Below are 22,010 nucleotides of genomic sequence, written 5' to 3'. Positions count from 1 at the left end.
TATACGGTATATATTTCAGAAAAATATGTTATATTTATATATTAAATATATTTATTTAATAATAAATTATATGAATATAAATACAGACATGTAAATACATGTAAATATTTTCAAAATATATACTGTATGTGTGTATTTACATATACATAATAAATACACAGAACACACATATATTATGCAAACAAAAACTTTTATATTGGATGTTATTAATTGCGATTAATCATTTGACAGCACTAATATTTACTATTTCTCATTATGATTTTAAATCTGTATTTAAACTCAGAACAATCTCAAAGTAAAAAGAGGTGCTAAACTCTGATTTTGTGGTGGCTTTGCTTTAAAATTAAATGATTATAGTCTTAATTCAAGAGATGAAGAATTTTGAAAGTCTCTGACAGTAATTAGTGTCAGGAATCAAATGTAATCCATTATATTACTTTAATAAAGTAATTGAAATAGTTACACTACTTATTACATTTAAAATAGGGTAACTTGTAATCTATCTATCTATCTATCTATCTATCTATCTATCTATCTATCTATCTATCTATCTATCTATCTATCTATCTATCTATCTATCTATCTATCTATCTACCTACCTACCTACCTACATACCTACCTACCTACCTAACTATCAGGCGTCAGAGCACAAGGATCAACATCAGATTTGAATGTTCTCCCATCTTCAAAATCCCAATTTAGCCCCTCTATGTACACGCACAGCCTAAATAACAGAGACCTGCAATGATGGTTGTAATAACAAACAGCAGAGGCAGACAGGCGTAGCAATTTTTGATCAGTTCTCTAGTTCCCTCGGAGAGGAGCCAAAGTCAATGAGAGAGAACTACTAATCAGAGGAACACTGCTAACATCAATGTCCAATAGCACAATGATCCGGAGAGAAAGAGGGCTGAGAGGAATGGATGTGCACCACAACCATCTCATGAAGCAGCGGATGTTAATCTGCCAAGCCTGAAGCAGCTCTCACAGTTCAAACAGCGACCTCTGAAACGAGCTGGAATATTTACAGAGCTGTGCTAGCATGTCAGCTGGTGTAGGAGATGATGTAGCCACAGCATGCTAATTAACAGCGTAAGCGGGGAGAGAGATCGATGTGTTTGTGTGGATGGATTTGAGCAAAACTGAGCATTGATTTGAGAAGGAGTGCAGTCTAGTCTTTCACCTGAACAGCCAGGATGAACCTGCTCTCTTCCACCAAGTTCCTCTTTACACATTAGTTCATAATTCAGTTACTTAATAAGTATAATTGACCATTTTCTGCTCTACATCTAATCACTAGAAATTAGTTTGGGAGTCACATTGTATTTGGGGCTGTTGTCACATTATATTTAAAATCTACAAATAGCCTATTTGTATCTATGTTTTTTTCTGAAAAGCCGATATTAGACCATTTGGCTGTTTTCATTGTGACAACTTAACCCAAATAGTGTGACAACATGCACACAAAAAGATGACTTGTGTTTGTTTCTTTTTCCTGTACAATATGGGTGGAAATGTTCAATAACTTTTTGGTAAGACTTCCAGGCTTGCTCCAATATAAAAATTTAGTTAAATAAACAATTTCACACTGAGAAATATTCAGTAAAGTGTATAAAAACTAGCCCCAGGCTTCCGCATACTCTAAAACATTTTTGTTTAGCTTACTATCTTACACAACCATGCTTATTTTTATTTTTATTTTTATTTTTTATTTTATTTTACTGGAAAACAAGACAAAATAAATAAATAAATACATAAAATAACAAACACAACTTTGCTTTATTTTATTTTATTTTTAACAGGAAAATAAGACCATAAATAAATAAATAACCACTTCAAGAAGCCTGTTTCTGCCTAAAATAACTGTGAGGTAATGTTTAAAATAATATAAATATAGATATAAAGACAATTATGAAAAACCCTGACTTCCATAAATAATAAAAAAGGCTTCTATAAATAATATAAAGAAATTAAAATAAATATATACATAACACAGTGAATTTCACACAGAATTATCTGCCTTCCAAGAAGGAGCAAAGTGTTGACGTTTACACAATTACCTTTTGAAATGCAGGTATGTCCTTTTCCATGTTTACCAAATGTTTTTTTTCCATTGCTGGCCTCTTTCTCACTTTGAGTTAAGAGGAATTTTTCTAGGATGAGGAGCTTTAGTCTTGACATGCCAGATTGATTCTTTTGCTCGAACAATTTGTTCTCGCTCAACACAGGCTAAACGACTGCCTTGCCATCGATCTGATGGCACTGCTGTTTGCCGTCTGGTCTTGACTGTTTCGAGTCTCAGGCATACATTCTTTTTTTTCTTCTCTGAATGTGCTCTGCCACTCGCCTTTGTGTGCAATTATACCAGAGTGCCTTTACTTACTACTTGCAGATGGAGAGATACAAAGATGGTGACCTTTGGACATATTACTGTTTTCAGTACTGTCGCACAGACATGGATGAGCAGACAAAGTGAAATGCTTTTATGCGTTTGATAGAAGAGAAGTGCGCTTGTAATGAAAGACATCTTTACTCATCCAGACAGCAATCTTTTACCGCTTCAGGCCCGGCACGACTGAGTGTAGTTTCTTTCCTGTGTTGTGATGTGTGTATACACTTACTTTGCTTTCTTTCTGCCACTTGTCTGAGATAGTGTCTTATTTTATGGTATTATAGACATCTATTTTTTTAACTGTAATGCCAATCGCAACCAAACCAATATTGGGAATTACTAACCATTTGAAACCCATTCAAAAAATCCTCAAGGGGAAGATCCAGTAGCACATGATCAGCCATCGATTCAATATGCCTAACAACTTCAAAACTAGTTTACGCCTGCCAAGAATGCCAACAATCCATCTTCCTTGGTGGAGGCACACTAAAGAAAAGCACCAAGTATCCAGCAAAACTGGTTTCCAAGGAGACTCACCCATGAAGTTGAGGTAGCCCTCCCCTCCTAGACTGTGAGTGAGGAGACGGATGAGTTTATGCAGCTGGATGCCGCGGTCTATAACAGGCGTCATGGCAATAAGAGCGCTCATGTTGGTGTACATCTCTTTGTCCATCAGCCAGAATGCCAATGATTTGTCCCCAACCAAGGCCTAGAAACAAGTGTAGAGATTTGAGTGTGTGTAATCTTATATAACGAGAATAAAACACCAAAGTGCTTGTGAATGGTAACCAGCAAAAGTTGAGTATCAAATTAACAAATTGCTAACTTGGTCATGGCTCTCAGCATAGGTAATAGATGCTTCCCCTCTCCTTCTGTTGGTCAGGGTGTGAACAATGTTCTCCAAATCCCAGTCCTCATCCCGAACTTCCTTCAGGACCTTTGATAAACGATTAAGCAACAAAAAGTTCATGAGCAAGTGCTCTTACCATTTTTGGTATCACTTTAGAATAATGGTCCATTTTTAACAAGTAATTATACAGGAAGTACTGTAATACATACTACATTAACACTGAACTTAATACTATTAACTAATATGGAAGCAAGATTAACTAAGCAGTAAGTAATAGTACATTTAGAATAAAGGAAGTTCCTTATTAGGTATTCGTTAATTACTAAATAAAAATATAGTTATTGAAAACAACTTGTTAACTATGACCAATTAATAAAGAATAACCAATTAATTACTAATCACAACACTAAGTTTTTTTGGTTTCAATTTTTCTTAACATGGTCATAAAATGTATTTTACCAGAAGCTTGCACCTCAAATGGGTTCTTTGCAGAGAAATTAATTTATGAAAATTATATCCCCCCAAATAAGTTGGCTACCGGTTGAGATTGTGACTACAACACTTATCAAAGGATGAACGTATGTTCTTTGTTTATTTTAAACTTAAACATAGAATAATAATAATGATAAAATTTAATTTACATTTTTAGGAAGTGATGCTAACAAGCTCATAATTGGATTAGTTCACTATTATGAGCTCTATTCAGTGTTAGTTCAATAAGTCTTTGACTCTAAAACACCTGTTTTTATTGGCAGTAGCCTGGAGAGGACTTCTCTTTAGGATATGAATATAAACAATGATGTTCTCTGGTCAAAAACAATTTGCATCCTTAATGATCTTGCCTTTATAGTAGTTAATAGTATTAAACTCAGTGTTAATGTAGTACTACCTAATACTTCCTGCATAATTACTTGTTAACAATGGACCATTATTCTAAAGTGTTACCCAATTTTCTATAACATCATCAATATTTGGATGGACAAAACAAAATTTGCATCCAATATCTGGATCAGTAGAATTAGGATGCATTGTGAGCAGCTCCAAACTGAAAATTAGTTTACACATTGTTTACACATTGACCCCTGCACTTACATGAAAGGATGCAAACTGAATTAGTTGGGGTAGGATACATGAGTCTTTGAATGGGAAATGACAAGCAGACCCTGTGGGCGGCTAGATTTTTTCTACCATATCAAGTTGAGGTCAGAGCAGCATCTGAGAGTCAATTGGGGACAAGACTCAATGTAGCGAGCTCAATGGCCTGAGAGTTCTCTACAGACCAGGTGTGGGATCCTTCATGTGTGAAATCCCAGATTGCCATTCTGCATTCGGATGCCCGTCCCCTGTCCTTCCCATGTCCCGTGTTTTGGAACAGCCATCTTGAAGCTGAATCTGTACTTAGTGAAAGGCTGGCTCATTGATCACATTAACGGTCGGACCTGGTGAATCTCATTGACTTTGCCAATACCGACTGTTGTTCTGAGTCGTTGATTTGGCACGCTTTGTGGGAGCGGGTCTATGGCTATGTTTGGACTCAGTGGAGCAATGTTCAGGTCATTGACTGGATCAGTGTTCTATGTTGTCCTCCAATGACTTATTTGAGAACGAGCTCACACTTCGAAAGAGTCGAAACGAAAGATGAAATTTCTGTTCGCAAAAGGTGACCTCCCAAACCGTTTCTAGCTTGCAAGTGCTCTGTGTTGATCGGACACGACTTGAGTGGCCAAGGGTCAACGAGCACAGGTGGATACTAGAACAAGTCTGGCACCCTCCATCAGAACACAGGATTAAAGTCTCTGTACTGCTCGAACTCTCTCTAACGAACACAAACACCTGCTTACTGCGAGACACCTGTTTCTGATTATGAGTATTTACCTCAGGATGTTTTTTCCCCTGGTGAGCATATTCATTTGGCACATCATTTCATTTTATAAACATTTCAGAGCATACTCATAACTAGTCAGGAGGTTGGTGTTTGTTTAGAGTTTGTTTGGAAGTATAAGGTGAGGGGGTGACGAGAAACATGCAGACAGAGAGAAAACGTTGTTAATACTTCAAATTATTTTTCCCTGGATGAACCTTGTGAAAAAAGTTTAAACCAGCCTAAAGAGACTTTGGTCTCTTAGCCTGGACAAAGTTGTTTGCTGGTCAGCCACTGGTGTCTTGGAAATCATTCTAGACCATTTGAACATCAGTTTCCCTGCTTGGCCAAGGGTGGTCTATTTTGCTGGTTTTAGAGGGGTTTGGGCTCTTGTCAGCTGGTCAGACTGGGACACCAGCAAAATAGCAAAACAGACCATCTTTATAAGCTGGGAATCTGGTTTTCAGATAGTCTAACTGGTCTCCCAGCCTGACCTACCTGGCTAGGACGGTCTGTTTAACCACTTTTAGGGGAGTTTGGCCATTTGCCTGCTGGTCAGCCAGCTAGATCATGTAAAAATCAGCTTCCCTGCCTGGCCAAGCGGGTTAGATTGGTTTGATAGGCTGGGAATCTGGTCTTTAGATGGTCTAACTGGTCTCTCAGCCTGGCCAAGCTAGTCAAGTTGATATATTTAACTGGCTTTAAAATTTTGGTTTGGATTGGTTTTGGGAACTTTCCAGCTGGTCAGCCATCTCCAAAAAAAGCAAAACGGTCTAACCTTATAAGCTGGGAATCTGCTCTTAATGCTCTTAAGATGGTCTAGCTGGTCTCCCAGCCTGGCCAAACTAGTTAGGTGGGTAGGTAGGTTTGTCAGCTAAACATCTATACCAACAACTAGGCTAGTTTAGAATGTTTTTTTTTTCAACAGTATACATCACAAAGTTTTGAAGCACCACAGATACAGTTAGGATGCATTTAAGTCATTATCACAAATAGTAATCCACTAATGGCACATACCGAATGTAACACCAGTAGGATGATAGCATGGTTGTGGAGGGAATAAGCGCAGGGAGCAAAGAGACAGAAAGGAAGTGACTCTGACAGGCCCCATCTCTCTCCGCTCCTCCTCTCCTGCTCACCATCATTAGAGCAGAAGGGTGACGGACAGATAAAGGAAACCTTTTAATAACACTGCAACCTTTTAAGAGGGGGCACAATCGACAGAGCCCACGGGCGAGCTGGAGCCAATCAATGCGGCTGTGCTCTGCCATCTCCTAGCCTCCCACTCCCTATCTGTTCCATCTCTCTCCCGCTTTCTCATTCTGTCAGTGGAAGGGGAGACATCTTCCACCTACAAACTTCTCTGTTTAAACAGTACTTTTGCTCCTTATTAGAAGCATTCCCTGCTCTCCCTGATGGGACTGACTCTCACTCTGTCATTAGCAGCAATGCGTTGTACAAATAGAGGACGAGGTCTGTGATAGAATCGCTCCTCTGAGGAAAGATGCACTGATGCTGTGGTGACATTTTAACAGCTGGTTGTTTTGCCTGTCTCTTCCTTTACATTCACATGTTTTTTAAGTTCTCACTAAGATTAGAGAAGTCTCCTCCCACATAGTCTCTCGCCTGGGGAGTAAACTGTCCTATACTTTCTCTCTTAATTTTCTTAATGTCTTAATTTTCCTTCCTGTTGCTCTTGCTCTTTCCATAGTAAGCTATTATTAAAGTCCAAACTCAGCCATGTTCCATTTATTCAGAATTGACCCGATTAACTCCTTAACACAAGTTTTTATTATCCTTGATTCATCATTGCACATTATTCCAAACACAAAATCTGTCTCCATAATCTTTCATAAAATGTAATGACTTGCTGTGCCACTTAAATTACTTTCTGTTTTTGCATTTACATGGGCTATTGGTTAATGTTAACCAACAGCCATTTAAGCTCTGTCTGCATACATTCTGATACAGAATGCACATTTTGTTCAAAGTCTAATCTTACATTTTTTTTTCTCATTGACTCATCCTGGAATAGGTCACATTAGGTAAAACAGGTTTTGCTTTTAAATGCTGGATATCGAATCACTTTTTAAAAATTACACAGAATCAACATTCCCAAGATGACTTTAAAGTATCTTGTTTTATGTGTGCATCATATGAATAATTAGTACTTTTGTGACATAACTACTGTTAAAGTGAAGCCTAATTAAAGACTAATCTTAAGACTACACAACTGCACATTCAGTGTTCTTTGAACCACATTAATACTTTTTAGCACCAACACAGACGCTGATCAGTATTTGATAATGAGCTGTAAATCCTCACCACTGATCTTGATGTTTAAGAACCAAAAGAAGAATCCTATAAAACTGAAAAACAGCATTGATCAGGAGCTGAAGAGGCACAGCGCACACATTAACGATTTTACTGCCTAGTTGCCCTTGTCCTTATATCATAAAGAAGGGGTGACCATGCATGGAAAACAAAACAAAAATGAATTATACTCACATAAAGTCACTTTCAGATTCGCGTTCATTTTCAAACTGATTTACACAGTTGCAGAAAGTTGTTTATATATTTAATTAGAACTTCTGTTATGAGGCTTTGGTTTATGATTTGCTATTTTTACAAGCACGATTATTTATGCTCGCATATGTGATGCAGCAGAAGGACAGAAGATACAACAAAACAAAATATTAAATCATTTGTGAACATATTTTCTGGAAATTATATAAAAAAAAAAACATAACTGAAAATAATTATTTGACAATGCAAGCAAGCTGTCTTCATTATTAGTCTATAATTAGTTCACTTAAACATAAAATTATTTATCATTTAATGTGACCAAAAGTAAAAATTAAAGCCATTCACTTCAAATCTTGCTTGATCTTCACTGTATGGAAATGAGCAGCTTGGACATTTTACTAAATAGCTTCATTTGTGTTTGACAGAAGATAAAGTCAAACTGGTTTGGAATGACGATGTAAATGATGACAAAATTGTCATTTAAAGTGATCTATCCCATTAAATATGATAACATCATTATGAAGTAAGCTTCATGCTAGAATCAAAGACTTAAAAGACAGAAAAGTTTCCTTCCCTAGACAGAAGTTTGAATCACATGCATTCAAAGCCAAAGCTAGAAGCTGTGTTTATTTTCCCTCTTTTAAAAAAAGATCAAATCAAAAGAACGGAACGGTTTCCTGTGGAGGGAGTGCATCAGGCCAGCGTGTTACATGCCCTGCCAGCACTCTTACACTGCTTTACAATCTGTGAAGATCTTTCCGGTCGAAATATGCTGCAGTCTGCCGTCTTTGTTGTGTTGTGCTGTGTAATTCATTACAGTTCACTGAATGTGACAAGAACTTCGGCTCACATTTCCTCTTAATATAAGCTACACAAAGAGAAATTAGGAAGAAGCACGGGGGGGGACTGTCAGGATTGTTAAAACAAAAATTCCTTGTCCAGCAAGCACTGCACATTCAGTGTTCTTTGAACCACATTAATACTTTTTAGCACCAACACAGACGCTGATCAGTATTTGATAATGAGCTGTAAATCCTCACCACTGATCTTGATGTTTAAGAACCAAAAGAAGAATCCTATAAAACTGAAAAACAGCATTGATCAGGAGCTGAAGAGGCACAGCGCACACATTAACGATTTTACTGCCTAGTTGCCCTTGTCCTTATATCATAAAGAAGGGGTGACCATGCATGGAAAACAAAACAAAAATGAATTATACTCACATAAAGTCACTTTCAGATTCGCGTTCATTTTCAAACTGATTTACACAGTTGCAGAAAGTTGTTTATATATTTAATTAGAACTTCTGTTATGAGGCTTTGGTTTATGATTTGCTATTTTTACAAGCACGATTATTTATGCTCGCATATGTGATGCAGCAGAAGGACAGAAGATACAACAAAACAAAATATTAAATCATTTGTGAACATATTTTCTGGAAATTATATAAAAAAAAAAACATAACTGAAAATAATTATTTGACAATGCAAGCAAGCTGTCTTCATTATTAGTCTATAATTAGTTCACTTAAACATAAAATTATTTATCATTTAATGTGACCAAAAGTAAAAATTAAAGCCATTCACTTCAAATCTTGCTTGATCTTCACTGTATGGAAATGAGCAGCTTGGACATTTTACTAAATAGCTTCATTTGTGTTTGACAGAAGATAAAGTCAAACTGGTTTGGAATGACGATGTAAATGATGACAAAATTGTCATTTAAAGTGATCTATCCCATTAAATATGATAACATCATTATGAAGTAAGCTTCATGCTAGAATCAAAGACTTAAAAGACAGAAAAGTTTCCTTCCCTAGACAGAAGTTTGAATCACATGCATTCAAAGCCAAAGCTAGAAGCTGTGTTTATTTTCCCTCTTTTAAAAAAAGATCAAATCAAAAGAACGGAACGGTTTCCTGTGGAGGGAGTGCATCAGGCCAGCGTGTTACATGCCCTGCCAGCACTCTTACACTGCTTTACAATCTGTGAAGATCTTTCCGGTCGAAATATGCTGCAGTCTGCCGTCTTTGTTGTGTTGTGCTGTGTAATTCATTACAGTTCACTGAATGTGACAAGAACTTCGGCTCACATTTCCTCTTAATATAAGCTACACAAAGAGAAATTAGGAAGAAGCACGGGGGGGGACTGTCAGGATTGTTAAAACAAAAATTCCTTGTCCAGCAAGCACATGTGCGACGAAGTTAAAAAACTGGAAGGCACAGATAAGCAACATGAAACACAGAGACGTAAACAACAGAGGAACAGGAATAATAAGGAACTCCAAATATACTGCGAAACAACAAAAGAAAAAGAGGAGCAGAACTGAAATCTCAAAGCAAAGTGGTTTTCCTTTCTGAAACCATTCCCCCTTTTTTACGAGACACTTTTATGTGATAAAAAAACAGGTTTTCCATATTTGAGACAGGGTTAGTACACCAATACAAGGGACGCAAAGGAGATTGAGGCAGAAACCACAAACTGCATTTGGAAACTCAAAGTTTCTCGCTCTTGCAGGCCTTCGGCATGTGAATACAGTCTTCAAATAAATATGCCACTCTGAACAGCAATGAGACATGCGCAACGTCGGTGCCTCTGAACCACGGGATGTAAGGAAAGGATTAGAAACACGAGTCCCGGTTGGATGGCTTTAACACAGAGATTCTTAGATGATGTAGAGACGACAGGAGTTTGGGAAGAGTCTTTTGTGAAGCAAGGATGAGATCCGACTCTAATCTGTCATTACAATGGGTATCAGCTCTCATTTAGCAGTTCATTTGCTTTTTCAAAAGAAGAGGTCATCTTTTGTCGTAACATATGAACTACCCTGCGCGCAGCACATTAGCTTGATATTATGTGCTTTTGCTAAAGTACATTATGGATTTACATTTATGCCTTTGGATGATGCTTCTATCCAAGAGTGCATTCAATGCTTGCATTTTTATCAGTGTATGCTTTTCCTGGAAACTGACCCCTTGACCTTGCTGTTGCTACTATATATACTTATGTATAAGCAAACGGCATCATTAGCAAATCAAATGCATTTAAAATTTAAATTTGTAATGGCAGATTGAAATGCAGGAGCGTTTGTGTCTGTGTTTGTGTTTATGAGCAGAAGAAGGGCATAAATAGACAAATCAATAGATGATAAGCTGCTGTGTCATCTCATTGGGACTGACCAACTCCCAGAGGTCAAAGTGGTCAATGCACACACGCTATAAGTCTTTGAACACCTTCGAATCCAATCAATATTCTGAGTTTTCTGAGGATTTTTTTTTCTCCTAGAAAACTTTTCTACTTTAAAAAAATCTTGGTGAGTAGGTGCAGGTTTTATTTAGCTTCAGTTATGCCCAGAAGTGTGATAAATCTAACAAAACCTCATAGACATTTTTAATGTTTTTTAAGCAGTAATATTGTAAAATATTATTACAATTCTAAATAACAGTTTTCTATGTTAATATACTTTATATAATTTATTCCTGTGGTGACAATGCTGAATTTTCATCAGTCATTACTACAGTCTTCAGTGTCACATAATCATTCAGAAATCATTCTAATATGCTAATAGAAATAGTTAGAAATAGTTGAGCTGCTTGATTTTTTATTTTTAGAAAGCTTTTCTTTGATGAATAAGACATTTTAAAAGAACAGCATGTTTTGATTAATAGCCTAGTAAATAGCATGTTGTTATTCTGAAAATGCAAACGTTTTTACTTTTTATTAGTCTAGTAATTCTAATTAGATTTAAAGACAATAAAAGTCCAGTATATGAGAAAATTCATGATGAGCAATGGAATAACTAAATAAATCACAAATTATGAAGATGCAAATAAATGAATAAACAGATAAATAAATAAACTTGATTAACTGATTATTAAAAAAAAAAAAAGTAATAAAATGATGCTGGTTGGACTCAATGCATTGTGTTCAAGTAGGGGCACCACATGATGCATCATACAGACGCATCACACAGAAAGCAAACTACTGCTGTGCCATGGCTCTGAATATGACCATGCCATAAAAGCCTAAAAAACCTCAAATAAAATGTAATTGCTAAAGATAGACAGAGAAGAGAAAAACAAATGTGTTTTTAAGCACAAGCACGGTGCCAACTGTGCCTGCCTGCTGTCATATGCAGCTGTAATTCCTCAACTGTTCAGTAGAGGGAGGAATGAGTACATAAACTTCAGACAAAGCTTTAGGACAACTATAAAGACTCTAAAAACAGTCACGAGTTAAATATTAAGAACTGTGCTCCCATGAGCAAAGATGGCAGATTTCAAATCTGGAGATCATACGGCAGAAGAACAAGTGCCATTGAAATGAATGGAAATGCTAACAGGATGTTTTCTCCTCTAGATCTCTCTGCTAACACATTCAATGGCCAATCAAGACTTGAAGCTTGAGAAAACAGTACTGCTGGCACAACATATCATCTTCTCTCTCATCATACGATTACAATAATTCCACATCTCATGAAATCTGCTATTTAACCAAACAAACAGGAAGTGCACATGCCTAAACCGTAGACTTAATTACTGCAAACACAGCTCCCCCGCAATCACACACAATCAGTGCAGTCTGATGGGAAGAGAGAGCCAGTTATCTGCCTTCGCGATCATCATATCTTATTTTCTCTCCATCTTTCTCTCCCTCCCACATTTCTCCTCCTCAGACCACGAAGAGAAATAAAAGTATATTGATACATAATTCATCCACCGGAGGCTGAACTAAAACTCCAATATGCTCTAATGAGGAAGCCAAAAAGAGTGACTTCCCATTACAATTATGCGTTACAAGCTTTAATTGTTCCTCTTGAGAGCAGACGAGCACGAGGGTGGGGTGTTGACGTGGGTGTGGAGGTAATGGAAAATTATTAGATCATTTGAGTTAATTTGCTTAAGCAAATTAATCAAATCAACAGCCACATGGAGCTCAGCACCAGGATATGAATTAAACAAATAAGGGTTGTGGAGTGCTTTTAGCCAGAGAGGCCAGAAGGATATTAATCTGTTTTCTAGTGGCACTGCTGGTAATTACACACGATGGCTTTATTTGCCACCATGACCTCTTTCTCCCAGAGCACATAAGAGATCGTTCGCACATATGCTCACACGTAAATAAATACTCACGACTACACACAGATAAAATACATGATCAAACTCATAACAGACTAAAACCTGCTCACAAAGATCCACGCTAAGTGCTTGTGTAGTTAACAATATGCGTAATACTTACAATACAATAAGGTATGAGAGGTTGTGCTGTATTGTTATTATAACCACGTTAGCCATGATGTGCACTGGATGGGCTTATTGCTTTAAGGGTTACTATATAAAATAAACATTTTGCATAAGAATAAAAAAAGATCACACAGTAACAGTATGTAATTCTATGGCTGCTTTGAAGCCATATGGTGAAGACGTGTTATAGCTGCTACTTAATATTGTAATATTGTGTTGTTTTGACACAACACAAACGAAACAAATGAAACAAAAACCTCAGTCAACACAAACAAAACAAAAACCTCAAGACAACACAAACAAAACTTAAACAACACAAATGAAACAAAAACTTCAAACAACACAAACAAAACAAAAACCTCAAGACAACACAAACAAAACTTAAACAACACAAATGAAACAAAAACTTCAAACAACACAAACAAAACAAAAACCTCAAGACAACACAAACAAAACTTAAACACAACACAAGTGAAACAAAAACCTCAAGATAACACAAACAATGCAAAACGTCAACACTAACAAAATGAAACAAAACAACAAAACAAAAAAAGAACACAACCTGAATTAAAAATAAAAGAAAAATATTTAAGTAAAATATTTTTTTTTTTAAATAAAACAGAACACAACAGAAAAAAATAAAACTTCAACACAACCAAAACAAAACCTAGACAAGAAAAACCTAAACAAGAAAAATAAATAAAAATAAAATATGCCATGATGCTTATGTGGGAATGTGAATTTAAGTGGTAATGCACACAGAAACACCTATATGATACTGTATGTCTCAGTTAAAGTTGACCTCTCCACCCAACAGACAGCAGCAGACATTATAACTGCCACCCGCCACAGGCCACCAGAAACTCATTGTGATCTAATCTGCTCTTCAGTTATAACTTCATTTCGATTTCTCTTCTTCAGGAAGTATGACTGAACTCTCGCTCTCCTCTCGGCCCCGCAAATCAAACGGCATCGTTAATAAACCTATTGATTCCACATATTAATGTATTCATCACCGAATACAGTGAGGGAGAGAGAACAGCTGCTCTCTTTATGGAAAGCTCTAAAGATTTCATTAGCTTTTGGGGAGGTTTCATTACAGACCGTGGCCCTCTTCTCCTCCTGTTTCTCTCCACTCTGTTCATCATCTGCATTATCGATTCGGAGAGGCGGACATTTTAATTTCACAAGTGAGCCACGCTCAGCTGACCTCTGTCACAGCGCAGCGCACAGCTGAGAAGCCCTAAAGCTGCGTGTGACATAGGAGGAGAGGAAGAGAGACACAGAAAGCGAGGAAGAGGTGGAATTCAGTAGTAAATCAGGAGGGAGTTTGCCCTTTTGAACACCTCATTGTGAAAACGAGAGTTATGGCACGGAGATGTGAAGTGTGGACATAAATTTCTTTGTCTGAGGGGGGTCACAGACGCAGGGTTACTGTAGTTTGTCAAGGGATTAAAAGAAAAGTTCATCCAAAAATGAAAATTAATTTACTCACCCCCATTCTTCCAAACCCATATGACTTTCATCTAAAAATAACATAAAATTATACCATAAAACTGGTACATAGGACTTGTGGGTTGTACTCAAAGTCTTCTGAAGCCTCTTAAGTTCACCAAAGCTGCATTTCTTTGATCTATTCTAATACATTTTAAAATGTTATTTATTCCTGTAATGGCAAAGCTGAAGTTTCAGTCTTCAGTGTCACATGATCCTTCAGAAATCATTCTAATATGCTGATTTGCTGCTTAAGAAACTTTTTCTTATTCTTATTATCAATGTTGAAAACAGTTTTGCTGCTTAATATTTTTGTGGAAATCATGATGCATTTTATTTCAGGTTTCTTTGATGAACAGAAGGTTAAAAAATAGCTTTTATTTGAAATATAATTTTTTTTAACATTATAGTTACACAATTATGCAATTTTGCTTCTAAGTGATATTTAGATATTTTTCTTTAAATAAAAACACTCAAGAAGATTATTAGCATAACTTTTAGCATGATTCCTTTTTTTTTTTTTGTAAATGCCTCCACACGTTTAAAGTTGGCGCAACATAATTGATTATAAGATATGCAAAAATTAGTGCCATTGTCATTGATACCACAATTGGGGCATAATATGACCATACAGAAGCATAAGATGAGATTTCAGAGCTACACTGAAAAAAATGATACTACATTTTTTTAAGGTAAGTGGCTGCAAACAATTTATTACAGCTACAATACATTTTTTTTTGAAAGTTAGTCAACTAAATTTATTTATTTAAATGTAGCTAAAATACATTGATTGCAACCACTTATCTTAAAAAAATTAGTAAATTCAATGAATAATTTTTTTCAGTGTATGGTGACAGTGATAATGACATAGCTTTGTGTGGGAACAGATTTTTCACAAATTTATCAGATGTCTTTAGATGACCTGAAAAAGTACACACATGTTACCTGTAAGCTTTTGGAAAAGAGCAGCATCAACATTCCACAAACATAATAATGTCACTCGGGTTTGAACCACATGAGAGTGAGTAAATAGAGATATGCAAATATCAAATTTTCATGTTGCGATTAATTGCTAATGCTTTTATCACGGTATACGGTATTATCATGATATTGACATTTAGTTTAAAAAAAGGGTTGTCATAATACAGTATAACAGGTTTAATAACTTTTTTCTTATAACAAAAATAACATTTAAATACATTAAAGCAATACAGAATTTTTTTTAAACATTTTACACAGATTAAAGTGAAAAATAATTATAAAGACCAATAGGTATCACTTTACAATTAGATCTCATTAGTTAACCTTAGTTAATGCCTTAACAATCACAATGAGCAATAGCTACATTTGCTATAGAAGTTATTAATCTTTGTTAAAAAATAAAACTTAGTTCATGTTAGCTCATTAAATAACACGGTTGCAACTTTTAATTTTATTAAATATTGGAATTACCTAAGATTAATGAATGTTTAGAAGAATTTTTCATTCGCAGTTTGTGTTAACTAATGAATTAACTAATGCTATCTAATGAAGCACTAATGTAAAGTGTGACCGAACAATAAAGAATCAAAACATTTTCAAACAATATCTAGGGCATGTTTAGTCCAGATGAAAATGTAAAAAAGTTTGAAAATAAATAGCCTATTAAGTCTAAATATTTAAGTATTTGGCACTGTGATGAACACCATAGCGAGTGCAAAAATCTGAATGGCTATTTAAATAATTTAAACACATTTCAGAAACAGAAAGTAGCACAGCTGTTTGATTACAGGTTTCCGGGGTAACGGCTGCATTTATGCTGTTCAGTGGCATTTGCTGTCAGAGAGTGAATGTGCGCTTTCATCCAGAGCATCTCTCACGCGTTCCACCATGAGCTTCTCATCCGTGCTTTGTTTACATCAGCGGTGTTGTGCATTGTGACCAGTTGATGGGAAAAGTATTCTTAAAATGCGTTCAAAATTAAAAATAAATAATTATTATAGGTATTTTTAAGTGCCCACGATAACAATATTGTGCATATTCATTATCCTGAATATATCGCATTACCGAATACTGGCACATGGCTAAAATGATGACAGGACTGTCGTTTTGGGTTTAACTGTTCCTTTAAGATTGTAAACAGGTATACGTTTGATATTCTGTGCTCAGCTAAAATGCAATACAATTTTCAAGTCTCTTTTTTATATGATTGAATATGATTTGTTTCACTTGTTTTCAATTATTTTCCGGGGGTTATGTTCTGGTTTGGTGCCAAGCGTGAAAATTTTTGACTTTCCTATACGAGACTTGAAAGTGATTAGAGTTTTGGAAGTCATATTGAATAAGTCTGAAGAACGAGAGGTGTGTGTGTGTGTGTGAGAGAGAGAGAGACAGAACCAGCGCAAAAAAATTCACACAAACGAAAGGCTTGATGTAACAGAGAGATAGAGACGGGGATATCAATACACAGACCTTTTAATGGCATTCAAAATGCTGCCAAAGGACGAATGAAAGATGGGTAAAGTGGGACTAAAATAGAAGCCCAACAGAAAAAAGAGGGCTGCTATCTGAACAGGCTGTGCCAGATCTCAGATTACACCCTGAACTCACGAAGCAAACTCAATCAATACTCTTCCTTTTGTCATTTTAAAAAGGCACGGTCATGCAAAAACCTGGCTCGAATTAAAGCGGAAATGCCCACGCTGATACATGCGCAGATAGAGCCGAGCCAGCAGGGGATTTGGACGCACGACAGCCACAGACTACAAATACACAGCTTCATAAAGAGAGATGACCCCAAAACGGTGAACTGCAAACATCAAACAACATCATTTGCACAGAACCAAACACAAAGGAGCAACATCTGTGTGGAGAGGGAGAAATCACAGGAGATGGAAGCTCACCTGGATCCATTTGTCTGGCACGGCCATGGTCAGACGATAATCAAATCCCAGTCCTCCCTCTTCAATGGACCGGCACAGGCCTGGCATCCCTGATACATCCTACACAAAATCCATGAGGAATGGAAAGCAGTAAAAAGTGTGACCATGTGCATTGCCTTTTGGAAAAATGCAGATTAAGCTGTGTCTTGGAACACCTGGCTTCTATCTGGTCCAAGCTGGTCATGACAAATATCTAACCATTCTTTAACCAAGATACATTTAGTTGGCAAGCAAAATGACATCAGATATTTATGGCCAGATTTACTAAATTAACAAATTAGCATTAGAGTGCAATTTCATAAAAGCGCAGATGGGAGGATAAAATTCTGTGGGTGATTCACTAACAATGCGCACATTAAAGAACACAGACACAGCCAGATAATTTCTATAATGACCAGCGGAATCTACCAAGAGCAGCGCAAATTACTGCCTGCTTTAAGACATATTCTTTAGGCTTTAAATAATGGCATAAATACCAGTAATTTGATGAGTTCAAACATTAGTATATCGCGTTGCATGATTAATTTTAATACTCTCCTCCCTTAAATTTTGCATCTGAAAGGGAAACTCCTGCAAATGCATATAAAGTCAGGCACAAAAATAACTGTGTCCACACCTTTTCATCGCTTATTCTTCACTGCGCGTCTTTAGTAAATCCTGACAGTAGTTTTAACGCAAAAAGGTTTGTATTGGCGCAAGCTGTTAGTAAATCTGGCCCTTAGTCTTGTTTTCTTACAAACAAAATTAAATTTGATTTTTTGCTTAAAACAAAAAAAAATATCAGCTAATGAAGTAATAAAAATAATCTTATTTCCCTGTGTATTGTTTGTTTTTCTTACACCACAGACATTTTTTAAGCATAAACTCACTTAATCAGAAAAAAATACTTCATATTTTACACCACTTTGCTTCGCAAGTAAATGTATCTTGAATTAAGAATGTTTAGATATTTGTACTGGAACACAAGACAAAAATACTGAGGAAGAGACTCAATTTTTTCAGTGTAAAACTAAAAGCCACAAATGACCCTAAATGCATCATAAAAGTGCTCCAAACATTTTTTCCATGTGTCCTGAAGCTTTGTATATCTCCCCTCCAGTAAGCCATTTCCTCCTGCAACAGGAGCATTGAATCAGTGAGTTGAACTCGAGTATCAAATTAGTCCTATTTGTGAATGAATCATTCAGACTGGTTTTGTGAATTGGATCGACTGATTCATTGAAAATATTTGATTTACAATATTATTTCATACACAAATCTGACTACTTCTCTAACAAATGTGCTAAGGATAGCTGTGGTGGAGGTCAAGATTTTCAGTGGATAATGACTCAAATTCACACAAAGCTATTAACCAGTTAATATACCTTAGACCAGTTTAGACTATTTTGAACTGGAATTTTCAGCAAAGATGAAGCCATGGTGCAGAGAAAAATTGAGAAAAAATAATATATAGAGAGAACATTTTGGATTGAGACTGGCAGTTCCATTGAGATCTGACCATTACGGGGTCCAATTTCCCAATTTATATGCCACATTAGGGTTAAGAAAATGTAAGGATTGAAAATGGCAATCAAGAACACACTTTAACTGAAGGAGTCACTTTCTTTGGCAAAACTCTTCATACTCAAAAGCAAAGTGTTTGTTTTTGAACAAAAATATTAATTCAGATTTTATTTTCTTGCAGTGAGAGGGTTTGGGATTGAGTAAATGTATGGAACGAATGTTGCCTGGTTTGAGGTAACCCTTGAGATACAGATTCCGTCCATCTTCAGCTGTTGTACTCTTCTACTTCCCATTCATTCTGTACTTTTGATTAATAACATTGGCAGATGGGCAAATTAAAGCAATTTGAAAAATGCCTGCTTCTATTACAATCTGCCTGTGGGTCATATGAGGCCAGCGAAGAAGAGAGCAAAACAGACTGTGGCGCAGATTCTTACGGAGCCTGCCCCTGAAAATCTCTCCTGCTCTTTTCTTGAATCTTTTGGCCTTAATCACCCAATTATCAGCCTGATCCATTAGCCACAGCATTCAGCTCCGACCTCACAGGAGCTCAGCTTTAAATAAACGCACCAGCACAGAGCAGGAGAATAGAAAAGAATGAAATGAAATTTCCACTTGGGAGCGAGAAAAAGGTAATGGGAGCTGTAATTGGTGGGAAAGAGGAAAAATTATACCTCCTGTGAAAAAATAGAAATGCACCACGTTGCAGGTAGACTCTTACCTCTGCTACAGTGATGCATTGTGGGTAGAGCTTGTGGAGAATGTGATTGACCAGCATCAGATAGACAAGTGCATCTTCATCCACATGTATCCCGAAGTACTCGCTGTAGTTCCCCGAAAACGACGTGCCTGGGCAAAACCAGATAATTTGACTGTGTGATTCAGAGAAAATGTCCAGTGGGATATGGATTAATGGCATCACAATCTTTTCACAAGTGTAATCATTTTACTGTAATATGCACAGAGTGGCCAAGGTCTCCCATCATTTATGATAATGGTCTAAGAGGGCCTTTCAAAACTATTCATGCAGTTTGTACTTTTCCTCCATATTCGATGATTCGGAGCTTTATTAATACAACAGAAATGACATAGTTGACATGCCTCTTACACACGCTTCATGAATCAGTGCATCAAAGCCTTCACATTTCATCTGATTGAACTGATTCAGAGGCACTTATACAGACTCGCTCTCTCTATAGACCAATATAGACAGTGACATTTGACATATGAAGTACACCACTTTCTACATAAGGTAAATAATCTTTACATGGACACAGCAATGCATATTAAATAAAATAAATTAATCAGTAAGTTTGTCTCATTTTCAGTAAAAATGAAATGTCCTTGCATAGGATAAATGTTAGACCTACTTGAGAATCAAAAGCAAAGTTGCATTGCATGTTTTCAGAGAGTTGGTTGTATCTGTCATTAATTTTTCGTATTTTCAGCATACAGCACAACTAGTGTAGACCGATTCCAAAATGAATGACTCTTATGAGCCGATTCTTTTAGCTTGTAGTGAATCAGCATACAGCACAAACAGTATAGGCCGATTCCTGAATGGATTAATCTTATGAGATGATTCTTTTAGCTTTTAGTGAGTCAGCATACAACACAACCAGTGTAGACTGATTTATGAATGTATTATTTCTTTTAGCCGATTCTTTTAACTTTTAGTGAATCAGCATCCAGCACAACCAGTGTAGACCGATTCCTGAACAAATGACACCTTTGAGCTGTTTCTTTTAACTTTTAGTGTAGCAGCATGCAGCACAAACAGTATAGACCTATTCCTAAATGAATTAATCTTATGAGCTGAATGATTCTTTTAGCTTTTAGTGAATCAGCATACAGCACAAACAGTATAGACCGATTCCTAAATGAATTAATCTTATGAGCCGATTCTTTTAGCTTTTAGTGAATCAGCATACAGCACAACCAGTTTAGACTGATTTCTGAATGACTCTTATGAGCTGATTCTTTTTAATCAACCAAATGAGGGATCGGAACTGAAAACATTAAATAAATGATTAAGAAAGAAAGAAAGAAAGAAAGAAAGAAATTTACCTTGATACTTAGATATTTTAACAGGAAAAGAACAAATACTATTAAGACAATGATTTGTTTTTACAATGAATGATGGCTTGTTTACAGTTGCAGAACAACTAACCGATGCCATGATGGTGGTACAGCATTGAAGTCACAGCATCAAACCTGAAGCCATCAAAGTGATACTCCTCCATCCACCAGCGCAGGTTTGAGAGGAGGAACCGCACCACCTCCCAGCTATGGGAAACAGAGAAAGACATTTTCTCCAGAGCTTCCACATAATATCGACCCTTGTCTGATGAAATAAGAATCCAAAAATCAATCAACTAGAACACACTCTGGTGCATATAAATACAAAAAAACTAAAACATGTCAAGCTGTTCTCAAACGACACATTCTACTTGTAATATCTGCTCAATGAATGACTTATCTGCCACAATGTTTTCGAATTATCTTCATTTTGGGAATTATCTTCAATATTTAGATGTGCAATTAATTGTAATTTTTGTAAATTGTGTTTAATTTGATAGAGTAATTGGCATTTCATGTAATGATCTCATTTAAGTTTTAATTGATTGACAGCGCTTAAAACACACATTTGAGTAATGGATTCGTTCTCTGATTAAATAGTGGCTGTAACACAAGGTTGGTTGATTCAGCCCAAAAAGACAGATGGAGAGAAAAAAAGAGAAACAGGCAGCAGGAGCAGCAGGTTGGGCGGCTGGTGGTGGTGTGATTCCCTGAGGAGAACGATGAACAGTGTGTGAACGAGGAGGAGATGAAACTAACTCAAGACTGAAACCATTCTTTCGTGAGAAGTGGCACTCTGAGAACAGCCTCCTGCTCTCCATTTATTGCTCTTACTGCTTTCCTTCGTCCTTAACTGTTTAAATCCTGCATGAAGAGTATTACCCTAATAATGTCCTAGACCAGGGGTTTTCAAGCATTTAGATGCTATGGATGCCAAAATATGATGAACCCCTTGAAAGAATTATATGCATTTCATATACAGCCAAGACCCAACTATTCTGTACAAGAAAAGCATTGTATTACATCTCACAACATGTTGTTTACTACTGGCTTTTATATTGTCACTGCACTGAAGTCAAAGCTAATTATAATATATATAATATATATATATATATATATATATACGTATATATATATATATA

The 22,010-nt window shown here is 36.3% G+C and overlaps 1 protein-coding gene across 1 annotated transcript in view; it reads right to left on the bottom strand.

Moving 5' to 3' along the window:
- Positions 1 to 22,010, bottom strand: part of gbe1a (glucan (1,4-alpha-), branching enzyme 1a) — a 158,884-nt gene that overhangs the window by 43,720 nt on the left and 93,154 nt on the right. Inside the window, exons 7-11 of the mRNA XM_016240088.1 lie at positions 20,960 to 21,075; positions 19,511 to 19,638; positions 17,248 to 17,346; positions 3,219 to 3,329; positions 2,930 to 3,101 (exon numbers count right to left, since the gene is read on the bottom strand). Of these exons, the coding sequence (XP_016095574.1) occupies positions 2,930 to 3,101; positions 3,219 to 3,329; positions 17,248 to 17,346; positions 19,511 to 19,638; positions 20,960 to 21,075 (626 nt within the window). The remainder of the gene's footprint in view (positions 1 to 2,929; positions 3,102 to 3,218; positions 3,330 to 17,247; positions 17,347 to 19,510; positions 19,639 to 20,959; positions 21,076 to 22,010) is intronic.

This window comes from Sinocyclocheilus grahami, unplaced genomic scaffold (assembly GCF_001515645.1).
Source record: "Sinocyclocheilus grahami isolate Dianchi unplaced genomic scaffold, SAMN03320097.WGS_v1.1 scaffold581.1, whole genome shotgun sequence".
Classification (NCBI taxonomy): Eukaryota; Metazoa; Chordata; class Actinopteri; order Cypriniformes; family Cyprinidae; genus Sinocyclocheilus; species Sinocyclocheilus grahami.
The sequence above is the reverse complement of the archived record's forward strand: the minus strand, read 5'-3'. Positions and strand labels throughout refer to the sequence as shown.